We start from the raw sequence: 24,501 nt of genomic DNA, 5'->3' as shown, positions 1-24,501 counted from the left end.
CTTCCATAACTACGTAGAATTTTAACACATAAAATACATGTGGCACATAAAATACATCTTGCATAGTACATACATTAAAGTGACCCACTGAAAGCAGGAATTTTGCACAAACCTATCTGGTACTCTTAAAAAGAAAAAAACAATGAATCATTTCAGGTCCCAGAGTTTTAACTAATCAAGAATATTAGGGTTAAGAGGTACATATGAAAGTCATTTTGATTTTTAAAAATTAATTAACATTATTGTTAATTCCATAAACTCTATGGAAGAAAGTAAATTTTCTACTTATTTATCTTTTTTTAAACTAACAATCATCTCCCAAACTATTCACATACTTCACAGCTGACACATAGACAACATACATCACCTCTTTCTATTCCGCTGTAAGTGAATTAATCCACTCAGGTACCCACTATGTCTCACAAAACAGAAACCTAGTTTGGTGTCTTAAAGACATGCGCATTGATTGGGGGCATGGGGTGGCAATTACAATGCAAAGTAATACATGTAATTAGAGAGGTAGATATAGTTAGGAACAGAAAGAAGTCAATGTGGAAACTGGAAAACTATCAGGGAAGACTTCAAAGAAGAGAAGATGGGCAAGTTTGAACTGTGTCTTTATAAATACAGAGAAACTTCTGAGTTAGGGGGCCAAGGAAGGTTGCCTGATTTTAAATCTTTCTGTTCACCCTCAAAAAAAAGTTGTCATCAAATCAACAGAAAGGAACTAAAACCACATATGACCCACGCCTCGGCAGTACAAGGAGACAAGGATACTCTAAAATGACCTGTAATAGAAAAACAAGTTGAATTCCAACAGAGCTGATGTCCCTCGTCCCCAAGTCTGCAGGACTGAAGACCTGGAGGGAGGCTCGAAAGACACTGAAAAAGAATAGAGGTGCACCAAGAACTAAGACTATGCAAGGAAAAGATCATCCCCAGCAGGGGGTCTGACAAAAAGAAAAGCCATAAAACTGAAGGAAGAGGGCCTCCCTAGTGGCACAAGGGGTTAAGACACAACCTATGAAGCTATCTGCAGCCACTGCAGCATGAGTTAGATCCCCAGCCAGGGAGTTCGATCCACATGGCGAAGCAGACCTCTCCTGGCTCACCAGCTGCTCCCCTCAGCAGTGTATATCAGTCAGTCTGCCTGTTCTGCTCCCCACTCTGTCTTTGGTGAATCCTCTCACTCCCCCTCCCCCACACCTCTGGCCTGTACCCCAGTTCTTGTATGCATAAATAAATCTTTTTTTTTAAGAGGTTATTCTTTTAAGTCAAATTTTTTTTTAAGATTTATTTATTTATTTACACAAGCACTGGGTACAGTCAGAAGCGCAGGAGGGTGAGAGAATTCACCAGAGCCAGAGCGGAGAGCAGAGCAGGCAGAAGGACTGAAGTACACTGCTGAGGGGAGCAGCGGGCGGCAGGAGAGGTCTGCACGCCATGTCGAACCGGCTCTGCAGAGGCTGCGGGCAGCTTCGCAACCCAGCACTCAACCGCTGCGCCACCGGGGAGGCCCGCATAAATAAATCTTTAAAAAAAAACTGATGGAAGAAAATGGTAACAAAACACTCCAAATGGAATTTTAAATCTTCAAATAAGCATCTGGGAAATTGAAAGAACATCTGAAGTAGACAAATAAAAACTAAGAACAGAAACCAAGAACATAAATTGAACAAAAACAATAGTTGATTGAGCACAGAAGAGAAATAAATGGAAAAAAAATTTGGGCAGGTAGGGCCAGATTACTGAGGACCTTAAGCAACCTAAATCCTATGGGTTTCATCTTCAACAGTGGGAAGGCAATCAAATCAGATGAACTCAGTTTAAAATCCAACTATTACCATTTACTAAAGCTGTACTGAACAGTATTTTTACCAATCTAAGTCTCTAATTTGTATGTGAGAAGAATGGATGGACGGACGGATGGAAGGGTTGATAGGAAGATACACACATACACACACACACAATTGTACTTGCATTTGAGCCTGGGATCCTCCCAAAAGCAAAGCATCAGAAAAAAACTTGTGTATAGGCAATTTAACTGGGAAAAGAAGTGGAGAATCCAGGTGAAACTGTGAAGAAGGAAGGTGAACAGGAGCCACTACAGAGGTAAGTGACTGCAGTGCTCACCACTGAGGGCAGCTGGGACTCTCCCTTGCCAGCACTCTCTGAGAAGCCATTGGGAAAATGCAAAGACAGGCAGAAGCATTTCTCCACTGGCTCCTCCCTCTCCGGTTAAGCACTGCCCCAGGGGGACCACACCTCTGAGACCTCTCACCAGCCTCTCCTGCTGGGTGGGCCTTCAAGGAGCCTAGAGCAGGAAGGGAAAGGTGCACAGAGAGCATACTTGAGACAAGACACTTGGGGGCAAAGAGAGTCAGAGTCTACAGGGAAAAGCCTGAAGACCACAGGAACTGGTGCTGAGGAGGCAATGGCCAGGTGCAGCCAAGTCCCTTCCTGCCTCCTTAAATATGAATCAGTCACTGAATGCACTGAATACAAACACCTTAAACTTACCCAATTACAAATCAATTCTCTCAATAAAACTGGAAAATAAATTGGCTATTGAGTCTCAAGGAGGCACTAGTGTAGCTATTACCTATTGGTGATGAGAGGAACTTATCTCAAACTCAAGGAATTTCCTAGCACAGTTCTTGCTGCTTCCATGCCTGGTGGAGAACACTGAAGAGGCAATTCACGAAGAGCCATAGTCCAACAGAAAGGCAACTAGAGGCTGACCACTGAAGCTCTGAACCATGTAAGTCCAGTAACATCCTGGCTGGGTGTCCATCTTTCTCCAATTATTATGACCTACTAGCTATTTGCCAAGATTTCTGCAGGTCAGGGCACCCTGAATGCCACTCTGGCCTGTTATGATAATCACATCTACCTTGCCCCGATGCTAAGTACTACCCACTGAGTCTGCTAGTCTCAAATCCCATCATTTTTATGGATAATAGGGAACCTGCTTCCATGAAAGTATCACTTATCAACCCTAGCTGTTTCTCCACACTAGCGCATTCCAGATAAACTTGGTGAAGCAGCGTTTTCTTTGCCCCCCACCAAGGAATGTGATCAGGCGACTATGTTCTCAGCCCCATATAATAAGCCTGTCTAACCATCTCCTCTGAGACTTCTGACCTTGATATTTCCTACATGTTTATCTAATTGATTTATCCCTTATTTATCTAATTTATTATAGGTCATATTCATGCCCATCTTTAGGAAACCATCCCAGAAGCAGATGAGGTCCAGGTTACTCGGATGCTAAATCCTGGGTTATGAACAGTGTTCCCATGCCAATAAATTCTCTCCTACCCAGCTTTATTATGCTGTCACACCTGGTCCAATACCTGCAAGATCCACAAGCCCCTCCTGCTCCTAGTACATATAAGCCAGGTCCAGGTGATATTTGCCTAAGTATCTTCCCCAGAGCAAGAACGTCCATGATTCAATGGAGCGGTGACTGCATTGAGTCATTGTTCTGGAGGCAACAGGGGCTGGGCAGACTCTCAGCAGGATGCACACCATCCAGCGAGGCTGCCACTTCAGCAGGATCTTGGTGAAGTCTCCAAGCAAGGGAGGCTGTTCTTGTCTAAACAGACATTGCTTCTGCCTGCCCAGAGGATTCAGGGAAAACTCAGGGGTTCAAGATGCCCAGGCTCATCCACCCATTTTCCCCATCTGAAATCTCAGGTCCTATTCTTTCCACATCTCAGCCGTCACTTTGGCCCTAAATACCTGTCAAGGGTGTGTTGGAGAGGCAGAACCACCATGAAAGGTATCAACTAAGGACTTATAGAGCGGTTTGATCTCACACAGGCCTGGGAGTTAGCCAAACTGTCTATATAAGACTGCTCTTCTTCATCTGAAAATAATAGGGCAGGAAAAGTGGACATGAAGTGGGAAGGAGCAAAGATAAACTGGAGTCTCAATGACAAGCTGGAACCATGAGGGTAAATAAGAAGCCAAGTCTGCCTCTTGATCAACAGGAGCCAGCGGCACTGCGGGGCTGAGAGAAGCCCCAGCCCTAAGAGGACACAGCGGCACAGTGGGTGCTGCAGCCTCGATGTGCAAGGGAAACCCCACTGCTGCTTCACTTCCACCTTTAAATCTGTCTTACTGTGTCTCCCCTAGCCAGTGCTCACCCAGAACCCAGGAGGGAATTCTGGGGAACACCATTCCAGTTTAGCTCAGGTGACACAGTACAAGGCCATCAGAGGGCCTACGGCTCTTCCTTAGAATTAAATCCTGGGCCTGCTTTTTTTGGCATCATCTTCTCCCAGGCTGCCATGGAGGTGTCTCTTCACAGCAGGCTCTGCCTTGTTCCCTGGTTGACCTCAGCCTGTCATTCTCTTGTTCTCAAGGATTCCAAAGGTGAGGAAGTCAGCTGACTTCCAAGTCCTTACAATTACCATTGTCTCCATACAACTCAAGTCTCAGGGCTACAGCATAATCCAACACTTCACCTTCTGTACAAAGAAAGGCCTAATCCCCTGCAGCAGGAGTCTTCTCACTGCTCTGTCCCACATGCCAGGGATTACACCACCACTTCCCACCAGCAGTGGTGACCTTCTTGCAGGCTAGTTTAGCATTGGCCACGAGACCACTGAGTGGTCCACTCCAATATCCAATATCCAATTCCCTGATCTATTCCAATATATTCCCAAGAGCCAGGAACCATGGGCAAGCTATTTATTTGGAAGGTAATCTCAGTGACATGGAAGGAGAAAGAAATCAGGAGAATGAAACAGGGACAAAGAAAAACCCAACCAATACAAAGGAGCAGTATCAACTAACCGGATAGAACTTTTGAGGAACACATGGAATGTTTCTCAGAGTTTTCCACTCTAGGATCAGCATGGAGACACTTCTATCGCCCATTACTTGAGGGTTACCCCAGATGGACATGCCATGTATGCTGCTGGGGTGCGCACCTGTGCCTGTGAGCCAGCTCCCAGCAGCTCCTACACTTGGTGAGCAAGAGGAAAGGCACACATCATCCACACTCACAGCTGGGCACAGCCAGCCTGAAGAAAGTCAGAGCTCACCACAGCTGGACTCCAGGGGAGCAGATGGGGTATGAGACTGTGTTCCAGAGTCAGATACAGTGCCAGTTACACAGGCATGTTGGGTGAATGAAATGAGACATGCAAACGCTCCGCAGAGCACCTAACCAACAGGCTTCATAAAGGACAGCTGGGACATTAGGTTAGAGGCTGAACTAAGTTGGTGGTGGTGGCGATGGCAAGCAATAAACAAAGATGATATTTCACAGTTAAAATAGACACAATTGGGAGTGTGAACTGGTGGACAGGGAGAAAGTAAGGTTGAAGAAGAAGTGCGGGAGATTTCTAGCTAGGTCCTAGCAGGAAGGAGAAAGACAGTGTCATTGAATAAAACAGAAAGCTGAGGGAAGCGGCATTAATCCACTGGAGAGTATGAGGCACCATGTCTTCTGTTCAGCGGGCAGTGGGAAGTTCCTCACAAGGAACTCAAGAAAGAGATCTAAGCTGCACATCGAGACTCGAGTGGCAGGTCAAGCACGATGATGTCTGCTCTCCTAAAGAGTGTGGACGCTGATGGGAGCACTGACTGTGGGTTACCAAGATTAAGAGACAAGCAGCAGGAAGGAGGCCAGAGGAGAGGAGGTGGGGCGCAGTGTGTCACTGTGAAGGGGAGGGCGGTACCGACACACTAGCACGAACTGTTCCACTTTAATGGGGGACACTTGCACTGGGTCAGGAAAGGGGAGATATTCTGACGTGCAAGACAGTTTAAGGGGAGTGGCTGAGATGGAAGCCTGATGTTACTGCACATCAAGAGCAAACAGGCGATGCAGAAGTAGAATCTGAGGTGTAAACTGCTCTTTCAAACATGGGAGGTAAGGGGAATGACAGCAAAAACCAGAGGTGATGCTTGTTGTTGTTTACAAGAACTCAAATGTGTTTGTGGAAAGGAGCATTTGAGGTCAGTGAAAGAGGAGGGAAAATGGCATAAGATTTCTGAGAGAAGGAAGATTTCACAAAGAGGTGGGAGAGCACAAATGGACACAACCTTCCTTGTTTAATCTGCTTAGGCTTGTTTTTCAGAAGCCAACTGGAAAACATGTATTTAGTGTCTACTTTGCTGGGGCCAACTAATAAAGTTGGAAAATGACTTTTCCTACGACACCTTGTCTTTTCTTATTCTACACGACAGAAACATAAGCTCCTTTGGCTAATTTAGTTTCAGTCAAAAGGTGACAATTGTATGCAGTGAGAAAAAAAATCTTCCTCTGTTCTTTGAGGGTTTTTTTTTTTTTTTGCTTCTTTCTGTCAGGGGGAAATACATAATTTATAAAACAATTTCTCAGACAAGATCTAATTTAGGGGGTGTCCAGCATTGTACTGATATCACCTACATAACTTTAAAGTCTAAAATCTTTAACCCCTGTCTGGAGGATCAAATTAGCCCAATTCGAGGGAATACATGGAATGCAAAAATAAACAGCTAGTACATCAGGCGCCTCTGAACTGCCAGGTGGTGAGCTATTCTGAAGCTGTTTAGATTTGTGGTTGGGCCTCAAACCATGTCTCTGGACAGCATTCTGCTGGAGGCAGGACAAAGTTATATTTAAAGTCTGTATACTTTAAAACAATGCTGCCCACTTGTCTTTTCTTGCTGGGGTCACTTACCTTGAAGACTCACTGTACTTTTGGTGCATAAAACAGCAATGTTTACTCATCCAACTGATTGGGAATTACCCCACTGAGCCAACCTGAAAACCGAGTCAATAAGAAAACAAATGCTTGTAAAGCAGTAACAAACAACCATTTTCCCCACTACAGCACCAAATAAATGTAACTGAGAAGAACTGAACTAAATATAAAACACTTTAAAAAGAAGAAAAAGAACGCTGAGCTTACTAAGAATTCTGGCATGGTCCAGAAAGCATGTTCAGGGAACTGACCTCGGGGAAAGCACACACACACTCACACTGACTGGAGCACTGAGACACGCCAATGAAGCTCATGGGCACTTCTTTGAGATGTAGGGGAAGCATGCCAGTTCCACAGACAGCAGTCCCAGCCAGGAATCGATTATTCCAGATCAACATTTACACTGAAATGACGTTATTCAAGGATCTGCTATACTGTTATCAGTAACAGAAAATTAACATACCAACAGAACGGACAGCACCTTCAAACACATCTGCTCCAGCCAGAAAGTTCCATATCAATACAACACCAAATTCTGTTATCTATCTCCTAAATAAATCTCAAATATACCCACTCTTCTTAATTTCTAACTGCTACTGGGTCCAAACCTGCGCTTCCTTTGAAGTTCTGTAAGAGCCTCCTGACTGGTCTCCCTTGCTACAACCTTTCCTCCCATTCTTCTCAGGCTGTTGTCATTTTTCACAGTGTAATATTCATCCCCTCACCCTTTCCCTCCTCCCCCCAGTGAAAAACCCATAAGTGGCTTCACACTCCATTTTGGACAGTGCCTGACAACCTTGTCACAACTTCCAAACGCACACGAAACAGTCCCGGCTCTTTTCAGCCTTATTACCTGTGCCTGTTTGGACATGACACTCAAGCCACAGAGGCTTTTCTTCTGTAACCCAGGTATCCCCAACCATTCCCACTTTCGGACTATCATGTCCCTTCCTTTGGCAGAAATGCTTTATCTTCCCCCACTTGTCACCCCATAACAGCCAGGGCCTCAGCTTGAGAGCATTAGTACTTCACAGGAAGCGTCTCTTACCCTCACACAAGGTGACATCTCCCTGTCAGACTCTCCCAGTATCTCCAAGTTGATCACAACTGCTCAGCAGTGCAGGTCTTTCTCTTAGATACAGCCCAGTGCGGGAAGGTGCCAAGTCTAATTTGACCTCTGCTGACACCATCCACCATCTGGTATGGTGCCAGACACACACAGGAATTCAACGAATTCTTAATGGATGAATAAAACTGTGACTGTTGTACCCAACCTGTACATGGCAAAACTAGGCCAAAGTTCTGAGTCTATATGTGTACAGCTCCACTAGATTTGTCCTGATCTAGCCCCAATTACAGTGCTTCCTCACAAAGAAATGGCATTAGCAGAAAGGAAAAACAGGGGCAAGTTCATGGGAAAGGGTATCTGCAAATCTGCTAAGGTTTAGTGTTCATGCCCTCTTAATGCAGTGTCATATTTGGACCTGAAGTACAATATTATCCTTACTACATATTTTAAATTGTTTTTCCTTTAGGAAAAAATTGTAATTCTACTCCAATACTGATGTGGATAGAGAACAGAGTACTTCAACTGACTGGATTTTCCATTTAATGATGGGACATTCCACTAAAATCAAAAACTACCTGGTACAAAGGTGCCCATTTGTGACGCCCTTCGGTGTCTCCAGAACTCACTTTAAAAGGCCTGCCTCTATTGTATCGATTTCTCTTTTGATTTTTAAAAAAAATCAGAAGTGCTACTAATTAATCAGAGACCTCACTCCTTTTCTTCTTAGGACAAATATAAAAATAGCATGAGCACCAGATGACAGATTTTATTTAAAAAACAGAACACTTTGACAGAAAGTCGAAGTTCTTACATATTGCCCACAGCAGTTATGGCCAGTTTATATATGAATTTATTTATTTAATTATATTTTCACCTAGTCTGCACCTTGGCCCAGAAAAGATTTAAGGCAAATTAAAGCATTAAAAAAAAAAAGGAGAAAAATAAGAAATAATAGGGACATAAAATGGTACCAGGAAGAGGCTCAAGATACATGTCAGACTCCAATTTTATGTGTTTTAGGCCTGGTATTTGAAGCTTTCTAGTCAACTTGATGAAAGAGGTCTGCTCAGGGAACCACTTCAGACCATTCCATGAAAGACAGAACAGCTGGCTAAAAACAGCTCTGCTAAGCTTGGGACTAAGGACAGAAAGGACTGTCTTCTTGCAAACTCCTTTGAGAGGATAAAATTCTACAAAGATCAATGATGGACACTTGTTACCATTGTCTATGACCGCAGTTATTTAAAAGACTGCTTCAAGTGGTCATCATACTCAGTTACCTGAAAAATGATCTCTTAGCTATTCCAATCTGAAACAAGATGTCTATCTCCTATTGCTGCTGTGAAAATGAATATACACTTCATGGTTTATTTACAATGCAAATTTGTTTTTTTATGGTTCTAGTGATCGAAATTTGAAACTGAGTCTTCGTAAGCTAACATCAAGGTGACAATGGAGCTTTGTTCATTTGGACTCTCCAGAGGAACATCTTCCTCAGCTTCCCGAGGTTTACCTGCATCCCTTGGCTCATGGCCCCTTCTGGCAACAGCATCCTATCTGTTTCTCACATCACTTCTCCTATCCCCTTCTGTTTCCATCCTCACATCACCTTCTCTGACTCTGACCCTCTAGCCTGCCTAAGGACCCTTGTGATAACACAGGGTTGACCTGGATAATGTAGGATAATTCCGCCATTTTAAGATTCTTAATCACATCTGCAAGGTCTCTTTGTCATGTAAGGAAACATACAGGCTTCATGATTAGGACATGGACATCTTTTCTTTCGGAGGGGAGGAGTCATTCAGTCAACCACACAAAATTTCTTCAATTATCTGTTTGTGGATACCTAAATTCTAAACATAGTGTTAGAAAACAGCAATGAAAGGCCAAATCTACATAATAATAGTAAAGCACAATGGAGTCCTTAATCAAAAAGTTTTTTCTAATTCAAAAGTTAATCATGGAATTCTTTTAAGTACCAAGTCCACCTTCTATATTTTAAATAATGTGATATACAAGAATACTGTTTATACAATTTTTGTCAGGAACACACTGATTATATAAAAAGAAGACCTACACAAAAACTTGAGTGTGAAATAAAATAACTGCAATACCAAGTACTGTACTAAAAACTGGGAACTTTACCTTTGCAGTCACAGGGGAGGGTATTTACTGAACATTAAAAAGTGAAAATGTGATAGCTCACTTATAACTTTAGGAAAGTATAAAGTTCAAAGAACTTTCTTGGCTTTTGGGGGAACAGTTATACCTGAACCCAAAAGGGCACTGCTAAAGACAAATATAATGAGGGCAAATTCTATTTTAGATTCTGTTCATCTTCACTGACAAACAAGAGGAATGTAGGAGTAATCATACTTTTGAGGTGCAGAGAGATCTAGAAATCGTTACAGGAGCTCAACGGAGAGAACTGTGACACCCCTCTCTCCCACTGCAGCTAGGGAATGACAGCTCTCAGCAGTGGATTTAACTGTGAAGCCTCAGTCAACACATGATGTTATTATGTTAGATTTTCCCTAGAGGAGTTTTCACCAATCATCAGCTTCATTTTCGTGGGAAGAATTCAATCCTGCCACCAAACCACGTGTTTTCTTGCTCTGGAGTAGAGATTAATGTCGTCGCTCATACAACATTAGACTTGCTGCCTGAGAAGGTTTTCTCCCTTAGGACTATAAATACAAAATGCACTTGAGCCCCCATTGGCCAACAGCTGAAAGGTCACCTCCTTTGCTCAAATAGGTCTTTTTTCTTAATCTCTAAAATCTTTATCTCAAGGTAAAAAGTTAAGAAGGGATTTTTCTTTTAAAGTCTAGGTTGTGGGGAACTAAGTTAGGGTATATCTTACAAAACTAAGAGCACAGGTTCGCCTACTCTTCTCAAGGTGGGGAAAGTGTGAAAAAAAGGAAGAGTATATAAAAAATATACACTTAAACAATATGACGCAATATGTCTACCTATGTACATGTAAGAAGGAGAATTGTGTTGTCCTTAAAATAAAGATTATTATTGAAATATTTCAAAGGTCTTAGTGGGTAATTATTACATTTCTAAAGGGTTAACTATAAATTAAATCATGATTTCTAGATCATACTCAAAGAGCATCATGGAAATATTGTTTTTCAATGAGATTCAACCATGAATCCTCTGGTAAAACAGAATTTTCTTTGAAAGTAAATCACCACTCCTGAATTTTCTCTATGCCAAGGTTTCTACAGAAATGCCATAGAACACCAGCTTAACATTGGTAAATACTGTGCCTATAACTCTGTCCAGCACCTTTCTTTACTTTCTGGAGGAAGAAACTTGAGCTTAGAAAGAGTAATGGCACATCCCAGGTTACACACACAGCATGTTGGGGCAGAGTTAGAAATACAGTCCACCCTGATCCCTGTTTGCCTTTATTTATTTTGGGCAGCAAATAAAACCAGATCTTTAATTGGTGGCAGAAATCAATCAAGCAAATTTCGGGATGTAAATAAATGAAAAAACAGTCTATGTCCATGGATCAGAAGAATTAATATGCAAACCTGGCAATACTCCCTGAACTGATACAGAAGTTCAATGTAAAGCCTACTAGAATCCCAGCAAGCTTCTTTGCAAAGTTAAAGTAACCAAGACAGTGTGGCATAAGGAAAGGCCTAAGTATCAGCAGAATGGAACTGAGAGTCCAGAAATAAACCAAATCATCTATGGTCAACTGATTTTTAACAAGGTTGCCAAGATAATAAAACTGGGAAAGAATAGTTTTTCAACAAATGGTGCTGTGGCAAGTGGATATGTACACACAAAAGGATCAATTTCGATGACTACTTCACACCATATACAACAATCAAATCGAGCTCAAACTATCAACTCAAACCTAAATGTAGTAACTAAAACTCTTAGAAGGAAACAGCAACATAAATCTTAGTGATCTTGGATTAGTCAATGATTTTTTTAGATTAAACACCAAAAGTAGAAGCAGCAAAAGAAAAAAATAAATTGGACTTAATCAAAATTAAAAACCTCTGTGTTCTAAGGGTACCACACAAAAAAGTAAAAGACAACCCACTTAATGGAGAAAACATCTGCACACCACAAATCTGATAAGGACTTCTACTTCAATATAAAAAGAACTCGCACATTTCAATAAGACAAAAATCAGCCTGAACAAACATTTCTCCAAAGATACACAAAAGGCCAAAAAGCACATGAAAAGACACTCAAGGGCAATAGTCATTAAGAAAACACTAATCAAAACCACAATGAAACCCCCCTTCTCATTCTCTAGGTTGGTAACTACCAAAAAGACAGACAATAACAAGTGCAGATGAGGATGTGAAGAAACAGCAGCTCTTGCACTTTGCTAGAGGGAGTGTAAAGGGCTGCAGTCACTTTGGGAAGCTTACAAAGTTAAATACAGACTTACCATGTGATCCAGAAATGAAAACATTTCTGGCACACACAAAAATTTGTCCACAAATGTGCACAACAGTGTTATTCATAATAGCCAAAGGTGGAAACAACCCAAATGTCAATCAACTCATGAAGACATATAGCAAAACATGGCATATCTGTACAATGGAATACTATCTGTCAAACACACAGAGTGCTAATACATGCTAAACCATGAATGAAGCCTGGAAACACTCTGCTCAGTAAAAGATACTTATCATCAAAGACCACCTACTGTAAAATTCCATTATATGAAATTCCATAATTGGCAAAAAAGTAGAATTAATGGTGCCTAAGGCTGGGAATGTGGAGTGACTGATATAAATGGGTAAGACATTTCTTTTTAGGGTGATGGAAATGTTCTAAAATTGGACTGTGGTGATGGCTGTATAACTATAAATATACTTAACTTCAGAGAACTGCACACTAAAAAAAAAGTGGATCTTATGGTAGGTAAATATATTTTGATAAAGTTGATCAACAAAAAAGATGTTGTGTTCCACTATGGAGAGCTGTGTGGAGATTTCTGGACCTACTAAACATAGAGCTTCCACAGGATCCAGCAATTCCACTCCTAGGTATTTACCCAAAGAACACAGAAACATCAATTCCAAAGAACACCTGCACCCCTATGTTTATAGCAGCACTGTTTACAATAGCTAAGCTTTGGAAACAGCCCAAATGCCCAAAAATAGATGACTGGATCAAGAAGATGTGGTACATATATACCATGGAATATTACTCAGCATTCAAAAAAGATAAACACATGCAATTTGCAGCAACATGGATGACGCTGGAAGGGATCATGCTCAGTGAAATAAGCCAAAAAGAAAAAGAAAAATACCGGATGGTCTCACTCATAGCAGGGATCTAGAAAACTTAAATAAGGGACCAGGAAAATGAATAACTATAAGAAAGTGAAAATCAAAATCAACAAAAACTGTGAACCAGAGACACTTTTTGGGGGGTGGGTGGCGGGAGGGGAGGGATTGGGGTCAGAATGGGGGGATTGCAATTGTATGGGGAATATAAAAATAAAATTTATTAATTAAAAAAAAAAAAGATGTTGTGGTTTCCACCTGGTCCTTTCTCTTAGATCACTCGTTCTAGGAGAAGCCAGCTGTTATGTCAAGAGGACATTCAAGAATGTATGGAGACATGGCGCAGCAGACCTGCCTGTCTCGCCCACTGCTCCCCTCAGCATTGTATTTTGGTCCATCTGCCTGTTCTGCTCCCCGCTCTGTCTCTGGTGAATCCTCTTACCATGCCTCTGACCTGTACGCCAGTTCTTGTGTAAAAATAAATAAATCTTAAAATAATTTTTTTAAAAAAGAATGTATGGAGAATGTCCACTTGGCAAGAAACTGCAGCATCCTCCCAACAACAGAGTGAGCTATCATGGAAGGCAAAGCTCCAGCCCCAGACCTGTCTTCAGGTGACTGCAGTCCTAGCCAACATCTTGACTACGAGCCCATGAAAGACTCTAAGGTTCTGAAATCATGAAGCTAGGCAACTCCTGAATTCTGATTCACAGAAATCATGTTGCCTCAAACCACAAAGATGATTTGTTACACAGCAATAGATAATGAATACCTGTTCCTCAAGGTTTTTCCCAGCTGTTCGGTTCTCTTCTAATGATGGATATCTGAGGAAATGTCTTCCCATCAATGTTTCCTCTACTAAGAGTTTAGCTTGAACCCCATCCATATGTTTACCGCAGCAGCTGTCATGTTAACAGAACATAATCCCATTGTCTGGCCTGAGGTGAAGGACCCGAAAGCACTTGACTAAAGCTAGATGAATATGGTCCTTCCCAGAGATTTTTATAAATGTGCCTAAGAAAAAGGTATTGTCTCTCCGGTACCTGAAAACAACATACAAAACTTGGGGTCTGTCAGCAACCTTATTCTTTCCCATGCAGGAGAAGTTGGACAGCAGTGGAAAAGGAAACCATCACACAGAGACAAGCAAAGAATCAAGATGGAGAGACTACAGACCATGAAAGTCTCTGGAGTTCCTGATGCAACCCTGTTCTTCTAATGAGGAAACCACATCTGTTTTACAGTCCCAGTATCTAACACAGCACCTAGCATAAAAGAGGTAATGAGATAATCATTGAGTAAATGAATGGATAATAAAACCCAATACCCTTCCAATAATACCCTCTATTTATTGCTGCTGTTCAAGTTAGATTTCATTAATTGAAGTTAGCAGTTCTAACCTCTTCTTCTTTGCTAGGTTTTACTCTGTACATTTCTCTGTTATACTTATCACAATATATCCTAAATACGAATTTACAAGACGACCTCCTCTACTATCAGAGAACTAACCACATTCTCAATCACTTATGGTATCAGTTCCATCTAGCTTACAAAAGAGAAAAGGCTCAAAAAATGCACATTAACTGATCTAATCAATCCTTTAGTCTTTAGTCATCATTCTTTGGTTTCTATAGTAGTCACTGTCATCAATTTATCAACAATCTAACATCTACAAGATCCAAAGAATACCATGAATAGTTAAACTTGATTCGAAAAACTTACTCAACAAATATTTGAGTACTGACCAAATGCCGGGGGCTGAAATGGACAAAGGACATGGCCTCTGCCCTCAAGGACCTTACAATCCAGTCCAGACAAGTAAATCAATCATTACAGTACTGTGTTAAATGTCTTGAAGAGTTATGCACAGGCTGCTGAGCAGCAGAAGGGACTATGGGGAGTTTAGACTCTACTTCAGAAGGTAAAACATACATAGAAAAACTGATACCCTGGCAATGTGGCATGAGCTAAGCACCAAATAAGCAATCTGTCTTCCAAATTACACTGGATTAATACACACACTTTAGATACTGTTAGGATTTTCAGAATTACATTCAACCAACATTTTCTGAGAGATTATTATGAGCCAAGCAAACTGCTTAGTACCTTTCCAACAGTGTCTCATTTAATTCTCAAATTTTGCAGAGAGGGAAGTAGGTCTGAAGGAGTGCTGTGATTTGTTTAAGTTGAAGCAGAGATGGGATTCCTCCCATTCCAGGTCTGGATTGGTGTGCTACATGGTCTACACAACCAGAACTATTTCTATGCCCTCACATATGACTTTCATTGCCTGTTAATTCATCTACAGTATACAATTCTGTGCTGGGCACAAATGGGATATTACCAGCTACTGACTTGATACAACTACATACTTGTCCACATTTTGAGAAGCAAGGGACCCCATCAGATCAAATGACATTGATGCCTATAATAGCATCATGTGCTGACAGGAGCGCAGTTGGCTGAAGATGAGCAAATCTTTCAAGTTATATTTTAACAGTGCTTTTGACCACTATATCCGGTCAGTTGTTCCAATGTTTGGCAATAAATCAAAATGACTGCTCCTTTCCTTTGACAGTTAGCAGTACTAATGAATTCTGGATAATCTCACCATCCATGAGAAAAATTTCTAAAATGCAAACTTGAAGCTGATGATTCACACAGTTAGTAGAGATGGGGAAATAAAGCAATACTCATTGTTTTCTACAAAACTAGTATTGTTTGTAAAACCGAGAAACCGAGCAGTTGGTTGACTACAAATAACAAGTAGGTTGCTCCTTGGTCATTTAGCAAAAAGCTGTTTGTTTGCTGCACCAGGGTCAGCAGCTGAGGAGCATATGACTTCAAAAGCCTTAGCTTTGCTATACAGCAAGATCCTACATATAAGTCAATGAAGTGTTATGTAAGATAAGAAGAGAGACTCAGAATCCCCATACCAGAAAGCATCTGACACGGAACCTGGCACAAATCACATACTAGTACTGAATTTACCAGCCCTTTGAAAACATCAACAGTCCACTAAAATAGAGAAAAATCAAAACAACTGAATCCACGCAGGTTATGTGAGGAACTCAAAAAGATTATGGAGTAACTGGCTCAAGATACATAACAAATCCACAACAACCCCCTCTCCCCCCACCAAACACTTAAAAATGTTGAATAAGCATGAATTTGACATCCCTCTTAAATGAAGACATCACACTGGCCCTCGGGAGAATGCTAACCAGCAATCTCCTTAGAAATAAAAACTACAAGAATGGTTGACAGCTCTAACTTCACAATCTCAAAACCTGCCCCATAAGCTCTGTGTCTGCATAATAAAAGACTAGCCCAATGATGCAAAGAAGCTGTATCAAAAACCTTAAATGCTCGCAAGAACCCTTAACAGTACTAACAACTCACAATCTGTGCAGACGTGAAACGTCTCTCTAACACTAGGCTGGCTCGACAAACCCAAACCCACTGTGCTGATAAGCCAAACAAGCCTTTTCCAAAATAAACCACCGGGGCCCACACAACGAAGGAAGTAACTGAAGTAGTAAGCTTGGGCCAACTCTAGTGATCGCAGAACGTGAGGTGGCAAACGCTCGAGCCCGCTGTCAGCCGCAGTACCCAGCGCTCTAAATTTACAGAGCCGTCCTCTCAACAGACCTCTGAAGGAAACCCAAGGCCAAGTATAGTATTTCATGCTAATTGCACTCGGTCTCCGGAGCCCGCGATCCCGCCTATCTCATCAGAGACCGGACGCAGGAAAAGCTAGGGCGACAATCACCCTCGATCTTTCCCGTGCACCCCCAGCACCTCAGGGCATGGCCCCACAACACCCCACCGGACCCCGTCCAGGGAAGCAGAGGGGCGGACAGGCGAGTCACGCTCCCAACACAGCGTCCTTCACCCCGCGCGGAGGAAGGCGCCCGCGCGCCCGCCCGCGCCGGGATGCAGTGACCCCGAGTCACCTGCGGCCGCGGCCGGGGGCATCCTCAGGAACCCGCGCCGGCCCTCGGCTGCCGGCGGCTGCGGGGGCCCTTTCGAGCTCCGGGAAACTTTTGGCCCGCCAACCCCGGGGCGCCCCACTCGGGGGACCCCCGGCGCGCGCCCGGCCAGCGAGGCCCCACCCCGGGACCGCCCCCCGCGCCCCCCGCCCGGCCCGCGCCCCCCGCCCGCGCGGGCCCCCGCGGCCTGGGCGCGCCCCCGCGCCGGGCCGGCCGGCAGAGGGCGGGGTCGCTCACCCGTCCGCAGCTCGTGCTTGACCGTGAGGAGCCGCTCCCCGCCGGCCCCGCCGGCCCCGCCGCTGCCCGCCGCGCCTTCGCCGCCGCCGTCCTCCTCCATCTTCTTCCAGCTCTCAGCCCGCGGGTCCGACGAGGGGACTCGGGAGCTCGCGGCCGGCCGGCCCCTCGCCGCTCCTGCCGCGGCCCCGCGAGCCGGGGTGCGGCGGCTCCAGAACTCGGACGCCGGGGCGCGTCTCTTTCCCGCTCTGGCCGCCAGGCTCGCTCCTCCGCCTCCTCCCCTCGGCGGGCACCGCTAGTACCGCGCAACCAAACCGCCCCCTGCTCGGCCGCCTCCTGCTGCGAGCCGCTCCGCCCACCGCCGGCAGGTGGAGCCGCCGGCGGGCCGCCCGCGCTGATTGGGCGGGGGGCGGGCGCCTCCGCCAGCGCCGGGCCCCATTGGGCCTCCCACGCGGACGCTGCCAGAGCCGCCCCGCCCCGCGGCGCGAAGAGCCGTTGCCTGGCAGGGAGGCGGGAGAGGGAGGAGCGCGACCAATGCGGTGGGCGAGACTCAGGTCTCCGCCCCGCCCATTTCCCCTGCTGCGCACGCGCCAGCCGTACCTTTCCCTCCCCTGACCTCCCAGAACGGTCACACCCCTTATTCTCTGCTTCTATCTGTTAGTAAACAGAGTCTAGTAGTCAGGAGGCGCTCGGGGTCTGTGATTGGCTATTGCTGAGAGAGGCGGGGGACTGATTGGAACATTTGGTCCGCCAATCACTGTGGACAGAGGCGGGGCTTGGAGGAAAGCACTTCTCACACACGTGTTTGCCCACGTACCTGACAAACAGGCAGACAGCAATCACAGGTGTGTGAGCAGGTGGCAGACCCCGTATCTTACAAAGGTGTTACTCGCCCGAGTGAGCCCTGAACAAGTGAGATGGAGTTTGCGATTAAATGCAGATCGTTTTTAGACATTAAATAAATCACAATCCTAGCTCCCAGTGCAGAAATGTGCAATGGATAGATATTAACATTTTGTACGAGACGCATCCTAGGCACGTAGGCATCCTAGGAGATTAATAAAATAGAATGCAATTCTGCCCCTAAGCAGCTTTCAAGATACCATGAGAAAGATATACACAGGAAACTATAAAGCAGAGTTTGAAATAAAACAGTCGTACTGTCATTAGAGAATCGCACAGATGGCAATAATTATTCTCAGCAGAGGAGCTGGAGATGGCTTTTAGGGCAAGGAAGCATTTGATATCACCCGCTTAAAGGATGATAAGCTGGAAATAGCAGCAGCAGACATTTCACACAGAGATAGTAATTGTGAGCACAGGTCTGCAATTGGACAAGGCAAGTGTGGGTTAAGTTATTGATATGGTTGGGTGGAAGTATGATATAAGAGAGACAGCTAAAGAGATAAGGAATGGTAAGATAGTGGAGAACATTGCCTGCCATGCTAAACAGTGCGGGTTTTATTCAGGACAGTTTTGGAAACTTGAAAGAGTAGTTCAAAGCTGTTCTTTTCTAAGTTAGCTTTAGTTATAGTGAGAAGGATAGACCCAAGGGAGGAGAAGAAAAATAGGGCAATAATAATGTTGAAAGGATGGAATTTATGGGGGCCTGATTTCTGGCAGTGGGCATGAAAACGGGAAAAGGAGGGGATTAAAGAAGTGCCCTTGGACATAATTCACATGGTAGTGACCTTTTAAACCAAACATGTATTAGATCAGAGACCACAAAACTTTTCTGTAAGGGGCCAAAATGCAAATATTTCAGGCTGTGCAGGCCGTGTGCTCTCTTCCACAACTAGTCACCTCTGCTGTTGTAATGGGAAAGCAGCCACAGGCAATAAGTAAAAGCATGGATGTGGCTGTGTTCCCATAAAACTTTATTTATGGGATTTGAGATTTAAATGACACATAATTTCATGTATCATGATGTATTCCTCCTCTTTTAGTACTTTTTCAATCATTTGAAAATATAAAAGCCATAATTCACTTCTGAGCCATATAGTGACAGGCAGCTAGCCAGGTTGCAATTTGCAGACTTCTGGATTTAGCTGCCAAGGAAGAGAAAGCAGAGAAGCCTTGGAAGCCCTTGCAGGCTTTCCTCAGCTCCCTGGGCTTACCTTCCTGGGACATTTATCTCCCTAAACCATGACTGCCTACTAACGTGTCTTCCTCCTCCCAAAGCAGTGTGCTGCTGGGAGCCAGGGAAGAATACTGTGTAATTGTCCGCTTGTTCACTCAACTTTTACATATAATATACCAAGTACTGGTATGGATACTATAAATATAGTGGGAGCAAAACAGATCCAAGATACTAAAATATAGTGAGAGCAAACAGATCCACTATAGGGAGCCTATAGTGTAGAAATGGAAATAAATATAAAATAATCACATAAGGAAATGTAACCTTTCCACTGTGATCAAGCTATACAGGAAAATTTTAGGATGCTACAGTAGAGTATATCAGGAGTCCACGTTTAGATTGGAGGAGATGGAAGGCCTCTTATAGAAGCACTATTTAAGCTGAGTCATTAAAGATGAGTAGATTTTAACCAGGATGTGGTAGAGACTGGTTTGATATTCACCAATCTTGTTTCCTCTTCCTGGATACACAGAAAGACTATTTTCCCACCCTTTTTTGCAGTTAAGTTAGGGTCACATGACTGTGATTTGACCAGTAGGTTGTGGGCAGATATAGCTGCCATTTCCAGGCCCAAAAATCCCGTGCAGATTTTTTCTTTCCACAGCAACCACAAAGGCCACATGTTGAATATGGAGATGCCACAATTCTGGGGAGCCATGAAGCCCTGAGTCAACCTGACCTATGTGAGATTGTGAAGTGAGGGGGAATAAATAATCTTTTTAGGTGTAAGTGACTGAGATGTTGGGGTTGCTTGCTACCAATGCATTATCTAGCCTGCTCTGACTACTTCACAGGTGAATCGACACCAAAGTGACTAGCAAGAACCACTAGGTAAGTGGAAGAGGTTGTTGGGACCATTTCATGAGAAAGAGGATTAAAGAAGAAGCACCTATCAGGGAGACTATCAAGAGTTTAATTTGGAGTTACCCAGTGCCAATATTTAGTAGCCATGTGGATATAGGAGTCTGGAGATCTGGGTAAAGATAGACATTTAAGAATTATTGGAAAAAATGGTATTTGAGGCCAGAGGTATGAATAAGATAGCCTGGGACAGAATATGCAGAAGGAAGAGAAAAAGATCCCAGGACTGAAGTTTCTGCAATTTCACCATTGAGAAGTTGAAATGAGAAAGTGGAACCAAGAGTGTAGGAGGAAAAATTAGAGACTTAAGTATCTTGGAAGCCAAAGTGTTTCAAGAAGAAGGGAGGAGTGAGCTGTCAAGTGCCCCATAAAATGAGGCCTGGAGAGATTCCATGAATTTGCTAACTTGCATGTCATTGTTGTCAATGCCTAAAGCAGTTACCGTAGAGCAGATGAGAGATGAGGGAGTAAAAACAGTGTGTGTGGACATCCTTTTCAAGGTTTGCCTCTGCAGAAAAATAGAGAAGTAAGGTCCTAGCTGGAAGGATCCCCAGGAGAGGATTGCTTCTTTTATTTTTTATTTAAAAAAAATTTTAACTTGCAAAGGAGTTGCAAAAATAGAACAGAGTTCCCACATACCCTCAACCCAGTTTAATATGTTACCTAGCACACTACATCTCAAAACCAAGAAACTCACATAGGCACAATTAAGCAAATTAACTACAGGCTCTACGGATGCCACCACTTTCTCCATTAAAGGTGGTTTTATATATGGTGATGGTTGAAAAAGAATTAAAAAAAGAAGACATACAGTGACATGTGAAAACTAAATTTCAGTGTCCATAAGCAAAGTTTTGTTGGCACACAGTCTTGCCTTTTCTTGTTCCAGGATCCAGGCCAGGATCCCATGTTGCATTTATTTGTCGTGGCTCCCAAGTCCTCTCCTGCCTGTAGCAGCTCCTCAGTCTTTCCTTGCCTTTTGTGACCTTAATTCTTAGGAAAAGTACTTGTCAAGTACTTTTTTCATAGATTATCCTTTCATTTGAGTGTGTCTGATTTCCCATGATTAAATATGACTTACACTTCCTCGGTTCATGCAAGTGTGCAAGGAGCTTGTATTCTAGTAACGGTGGTGGTGACCATGAATGCTTGTTTAGGTAGTGTTTGCCAGATTTCCCTACTGTAAAGTTACTATTTTTCCCATTGTAATGTATAAATATTGGAAGGGAGTGTAAGATACTTAGATGATACTTTTAGACTACGCAAATATCCTGTTTCTCGTTAAACTTTTTTTTTAAGATTTTTATTTTATTTATGTATACAAGAACTGGGGTACAGGCCAGAGGTGCATGAGGTGAGAGGGTTCACCAGAAACAGAGTGGGAAACAGAACAAGCAGACTGGCTGAAATACACTGCTGAGGGGAGCAGCGGGGGAGACAAGAGAGGTCTGCTTGCCTATGGGTAGCTCCCTGGCCAGGAATTGAACTCATGCTACAGAGGCTGCAGAGAGCTTCACAGTGTTATGTTTAACCCCTTGCGCCACCAGGGAGACCCCTCTCCTTAAACTTTTGCCCACTAGTTTAGCATCCATTGGTGAGTCCTTCCTTGCTTATGCATAGCTATGACTATGATATTCTACTGGTCATTTTCTGTTTGTTTCTATAAAATGATTAAAATGAAATGCCTATATGTTTGAATGATGAAGGGTGAGTCGACAGGGAAGAAGTCAGATAACCAATGAAGAGAATCTTTGAAAAAGTGGACAGGCCTGGGAGCATGGACTGATGGAGGGACTTGCCTTTGATAGGGGGAGGCCCCCAGTCCTTCATTATAGCAGGTGGGAGGGAGGATGGGCTGAAGGCAGGCATGAACCATCTTGTAAACTTGGTGATATCTTGGTCATCTTTTCTCAGTAGAAAAGGGCTGTCAGGGACCTCCCTGATGGTGCAGGTGGTTGAGCGCCACACTGTGAAGCTGTCTGCAGCCTCTGCAGCACAGGTTCGATCCTGGCCAGCCGGGGAGAATCCCACATGGCACAGCAGATAGCTCCTGTCTTGCCTGCTGCTCCCCTCAGCAGTGTATTTCGTCAGCCTGCCTGTTCTGTTCCCTGCTCTGTCTCTGGTGAATCTTCTCACCCTCCCGCGCATCTGGCCTATACCCCAGTTCTTGTATAAATAAATAATTCTTTAAAAAAAAAAGAAATAAAGGGCTGTCAGTTAATGTTTGGTGAATGAATGAGAGAGTCAGAAGCCTATATTTAAGAAGTAATATAAAAAGAGGGACCAACTGAGGGGATACTCTTAGTAAAGCAGAATAAGCCCTATGAGCTGATTCTACCTGCAGTTAGAAGCTTCTCAGATGTGCACACATAGCAACGAGCTTATTTCAGAGATCCAAGTACTGTGCTGAGAGATCCTGGAGATGGGAAGTGATGAACTTGGGATATGAGGATAGTGGAAACGTTTTGGAACAGTTACAATGGAAAATAAATATAGCAATCCAGCTGGGTAATTGCTGCCTAGCTCTGGGGGCTCAGGTGGAGTTAGCAAGCCTGAATCAGGATGGTTAAAAGTCTTCCTCTAGTATCTTACCTTCCCTCTTAGGGCTGCAGATAAGCAAAGGGGCAACAACCTGGTTAAAATGAGTGCCCCTGGGGCCCAAGCTGGGAGCCAAGGCAGGGAAACTAAAGATAAATGGCTGTCTTGGGAGAACACATTGGAGTCCAGGAGCTGGAGGTAACAGAAGCGAGTAAAACAGCAGTTCTCAACCTCAGGGCAGCATTGGGATCAGTTAGGATAAAAACTCTCACCTGTGAAAAGTGACTTAATTGGCCTGGGGTGGGGCCTGGATTGGGGCCTTTTTTAAAAAAAACTCACCAACTGATATTTTTTTTTTATTTATTTTTATTTATTTATTTATACAAGCACTGGGTACAGTCAGAAGCGCGGGAGGGTGAGAGAATTCACCAGAGCCAGAGCGGGGAGCAGAGCAGGCAGAAGGACCGAAGTACACTGCTGAGGGGAGCAGCGGGTGGCAGGAGAGGTCTGCACGCCATGTGGGACCCTCCTCCGGTGGCCGGGGGCAGCTAGGGATCGAACTGGCGCTGCATAGGCTGCGGGCAGCTTCGCAACCCGGTGCTCAACTGCTGCGCCACCGGGGAGGCCCCAAGTGATATCTTGAACAACCGAGTTTATAATATAGAACCACTCCAGTAGTGGATGGCAAATGAGAGCAAATTGGAGTTTTGAAACAGTAGCAACTTTTCAGAAGTTGTGCTGGTACTAGATGGGGTAGGAAGAAAAATGGAAAGGCAGTGGCTGAGAACACCAAATTAAATGGAGTTGGGGTGCCATGCTGTGTGGCCGCACACACAGGGTGTGGGGAAGGCGCATGCGCACGAGTACACAGTGGGCAGGTGCCGGTCAACCGATTGAATCCGGAAGATGTGGCCCAGCGGGGCCGGGTAATACTCGTCAGCCAGGAGCAGAGAAGCTGTGCTGCCACTTACGGCAAAATGGAAGGAGTTGGAGGGAATGATGTACGGTCAAGCAAGTTAGAAGGACAAAGACGAATGCTGGACGATAAGTCAAAACAAAATACTTACAAAACCAGTACACATTATAAACAAAGGAGGAGGCTGAGGTTAGATGGGGTGTGGGTCGAGGGGATATAAGGCCTGGTGTGGGGAGGGAATAAAAGCCAATAATTCCCTATATTCACATCAGACTCACTTGGGTGGGTTTTTTAAAAAGACATTCTAATCAGGTCTATCCCTGACATATATTGGATTAGAAAAGTGGGATGAAAACTAATAATCTGCATGTTTCAAAAACCTGTTGGAAAATATTGATTTATGCCATGGATATATCCTTGGCATAAATGGTGACCTTGTCAGGATTTATAGTAGAAGAAACTAAAAAAAAAAAGGAAATTTGGGGGATAGGCAGCAGCATTTGGGCCATCTGTTCACCGTCCCCTCTGGCAGTCTAGATAGTCCTGCAAAGTTGAGAAACTTCCGAATGCAGCAGATCTGAGCACTCAGCTGAGTCAGAAGATCCGTTCTGAGATCTGGCTGTATGGACCTGTGCCAGCCCAGGCACAGCTGGGAGAGGCCTCAGAGGCAGGCACATCACATATATATCCAGTTAAAGGTGGTAAATACATTTTGACTCCTTTCCTCCCCCACTCCTTGAAATCTTCCGGAAGTAACAACCAAAAAAGCAAAAC

At 43.9% G+C, this 24,501-nt stretch overlaps 1 protein-coding gene across 2 annotated transcripts in view; it reads right to left on the bottom strand.

Moving 5' to 3' along the window:
* The window catches only part of RPS6KA5 (ribosomal protein S6 kinase A5), a 147,430-nt gene extending 129,853 nt beyond the window's left edge, over positions 1 to 17,577 (bottom strand). The window contains exon 1 of one of the 2 annotated variants that reach the window (XM_037503707.2): positions 17,276 to 17,577. In XM_037503707.2, coding sequence (XP_037359604.1) covers positions 17,276 to 17,375 — 100 coding nt within the window. In that variant the 5' untranslated portion in view covers positions 17,376 to 17,577. Of the gene's footprint in view, positions 1 to 6,680; positions 6,723 to 17,275 lie in introns of those variants that run through there. The other variant, XM_037503709.2, reaches the window with a different exon arrangement.
* Between the last annotated feature and the right edge of the window lie 6,924 nt (positions 17,578 to 24,501).

The sequence above is a fragment of the Talpa occidentalis genome, unplaced genomic scaffold (genome assembly GCF_014898055.3).
Source record: "Talpa occidentalis isolate TD23 unplaced genomic scaffold, MPIMG_talOcc4v2.1 talOcc4.11, whole genome shotgun sequence".
NCBI classification, from domain to species: Eukaryota; Metazoa; Chordata; class Mammalia; order Eulipotyphla; family Talpidae; genus Talpa; species Talpa occidentalis.
This window is presented reverse-complemented; position numbering and strand designations above follow the sequence as displayed.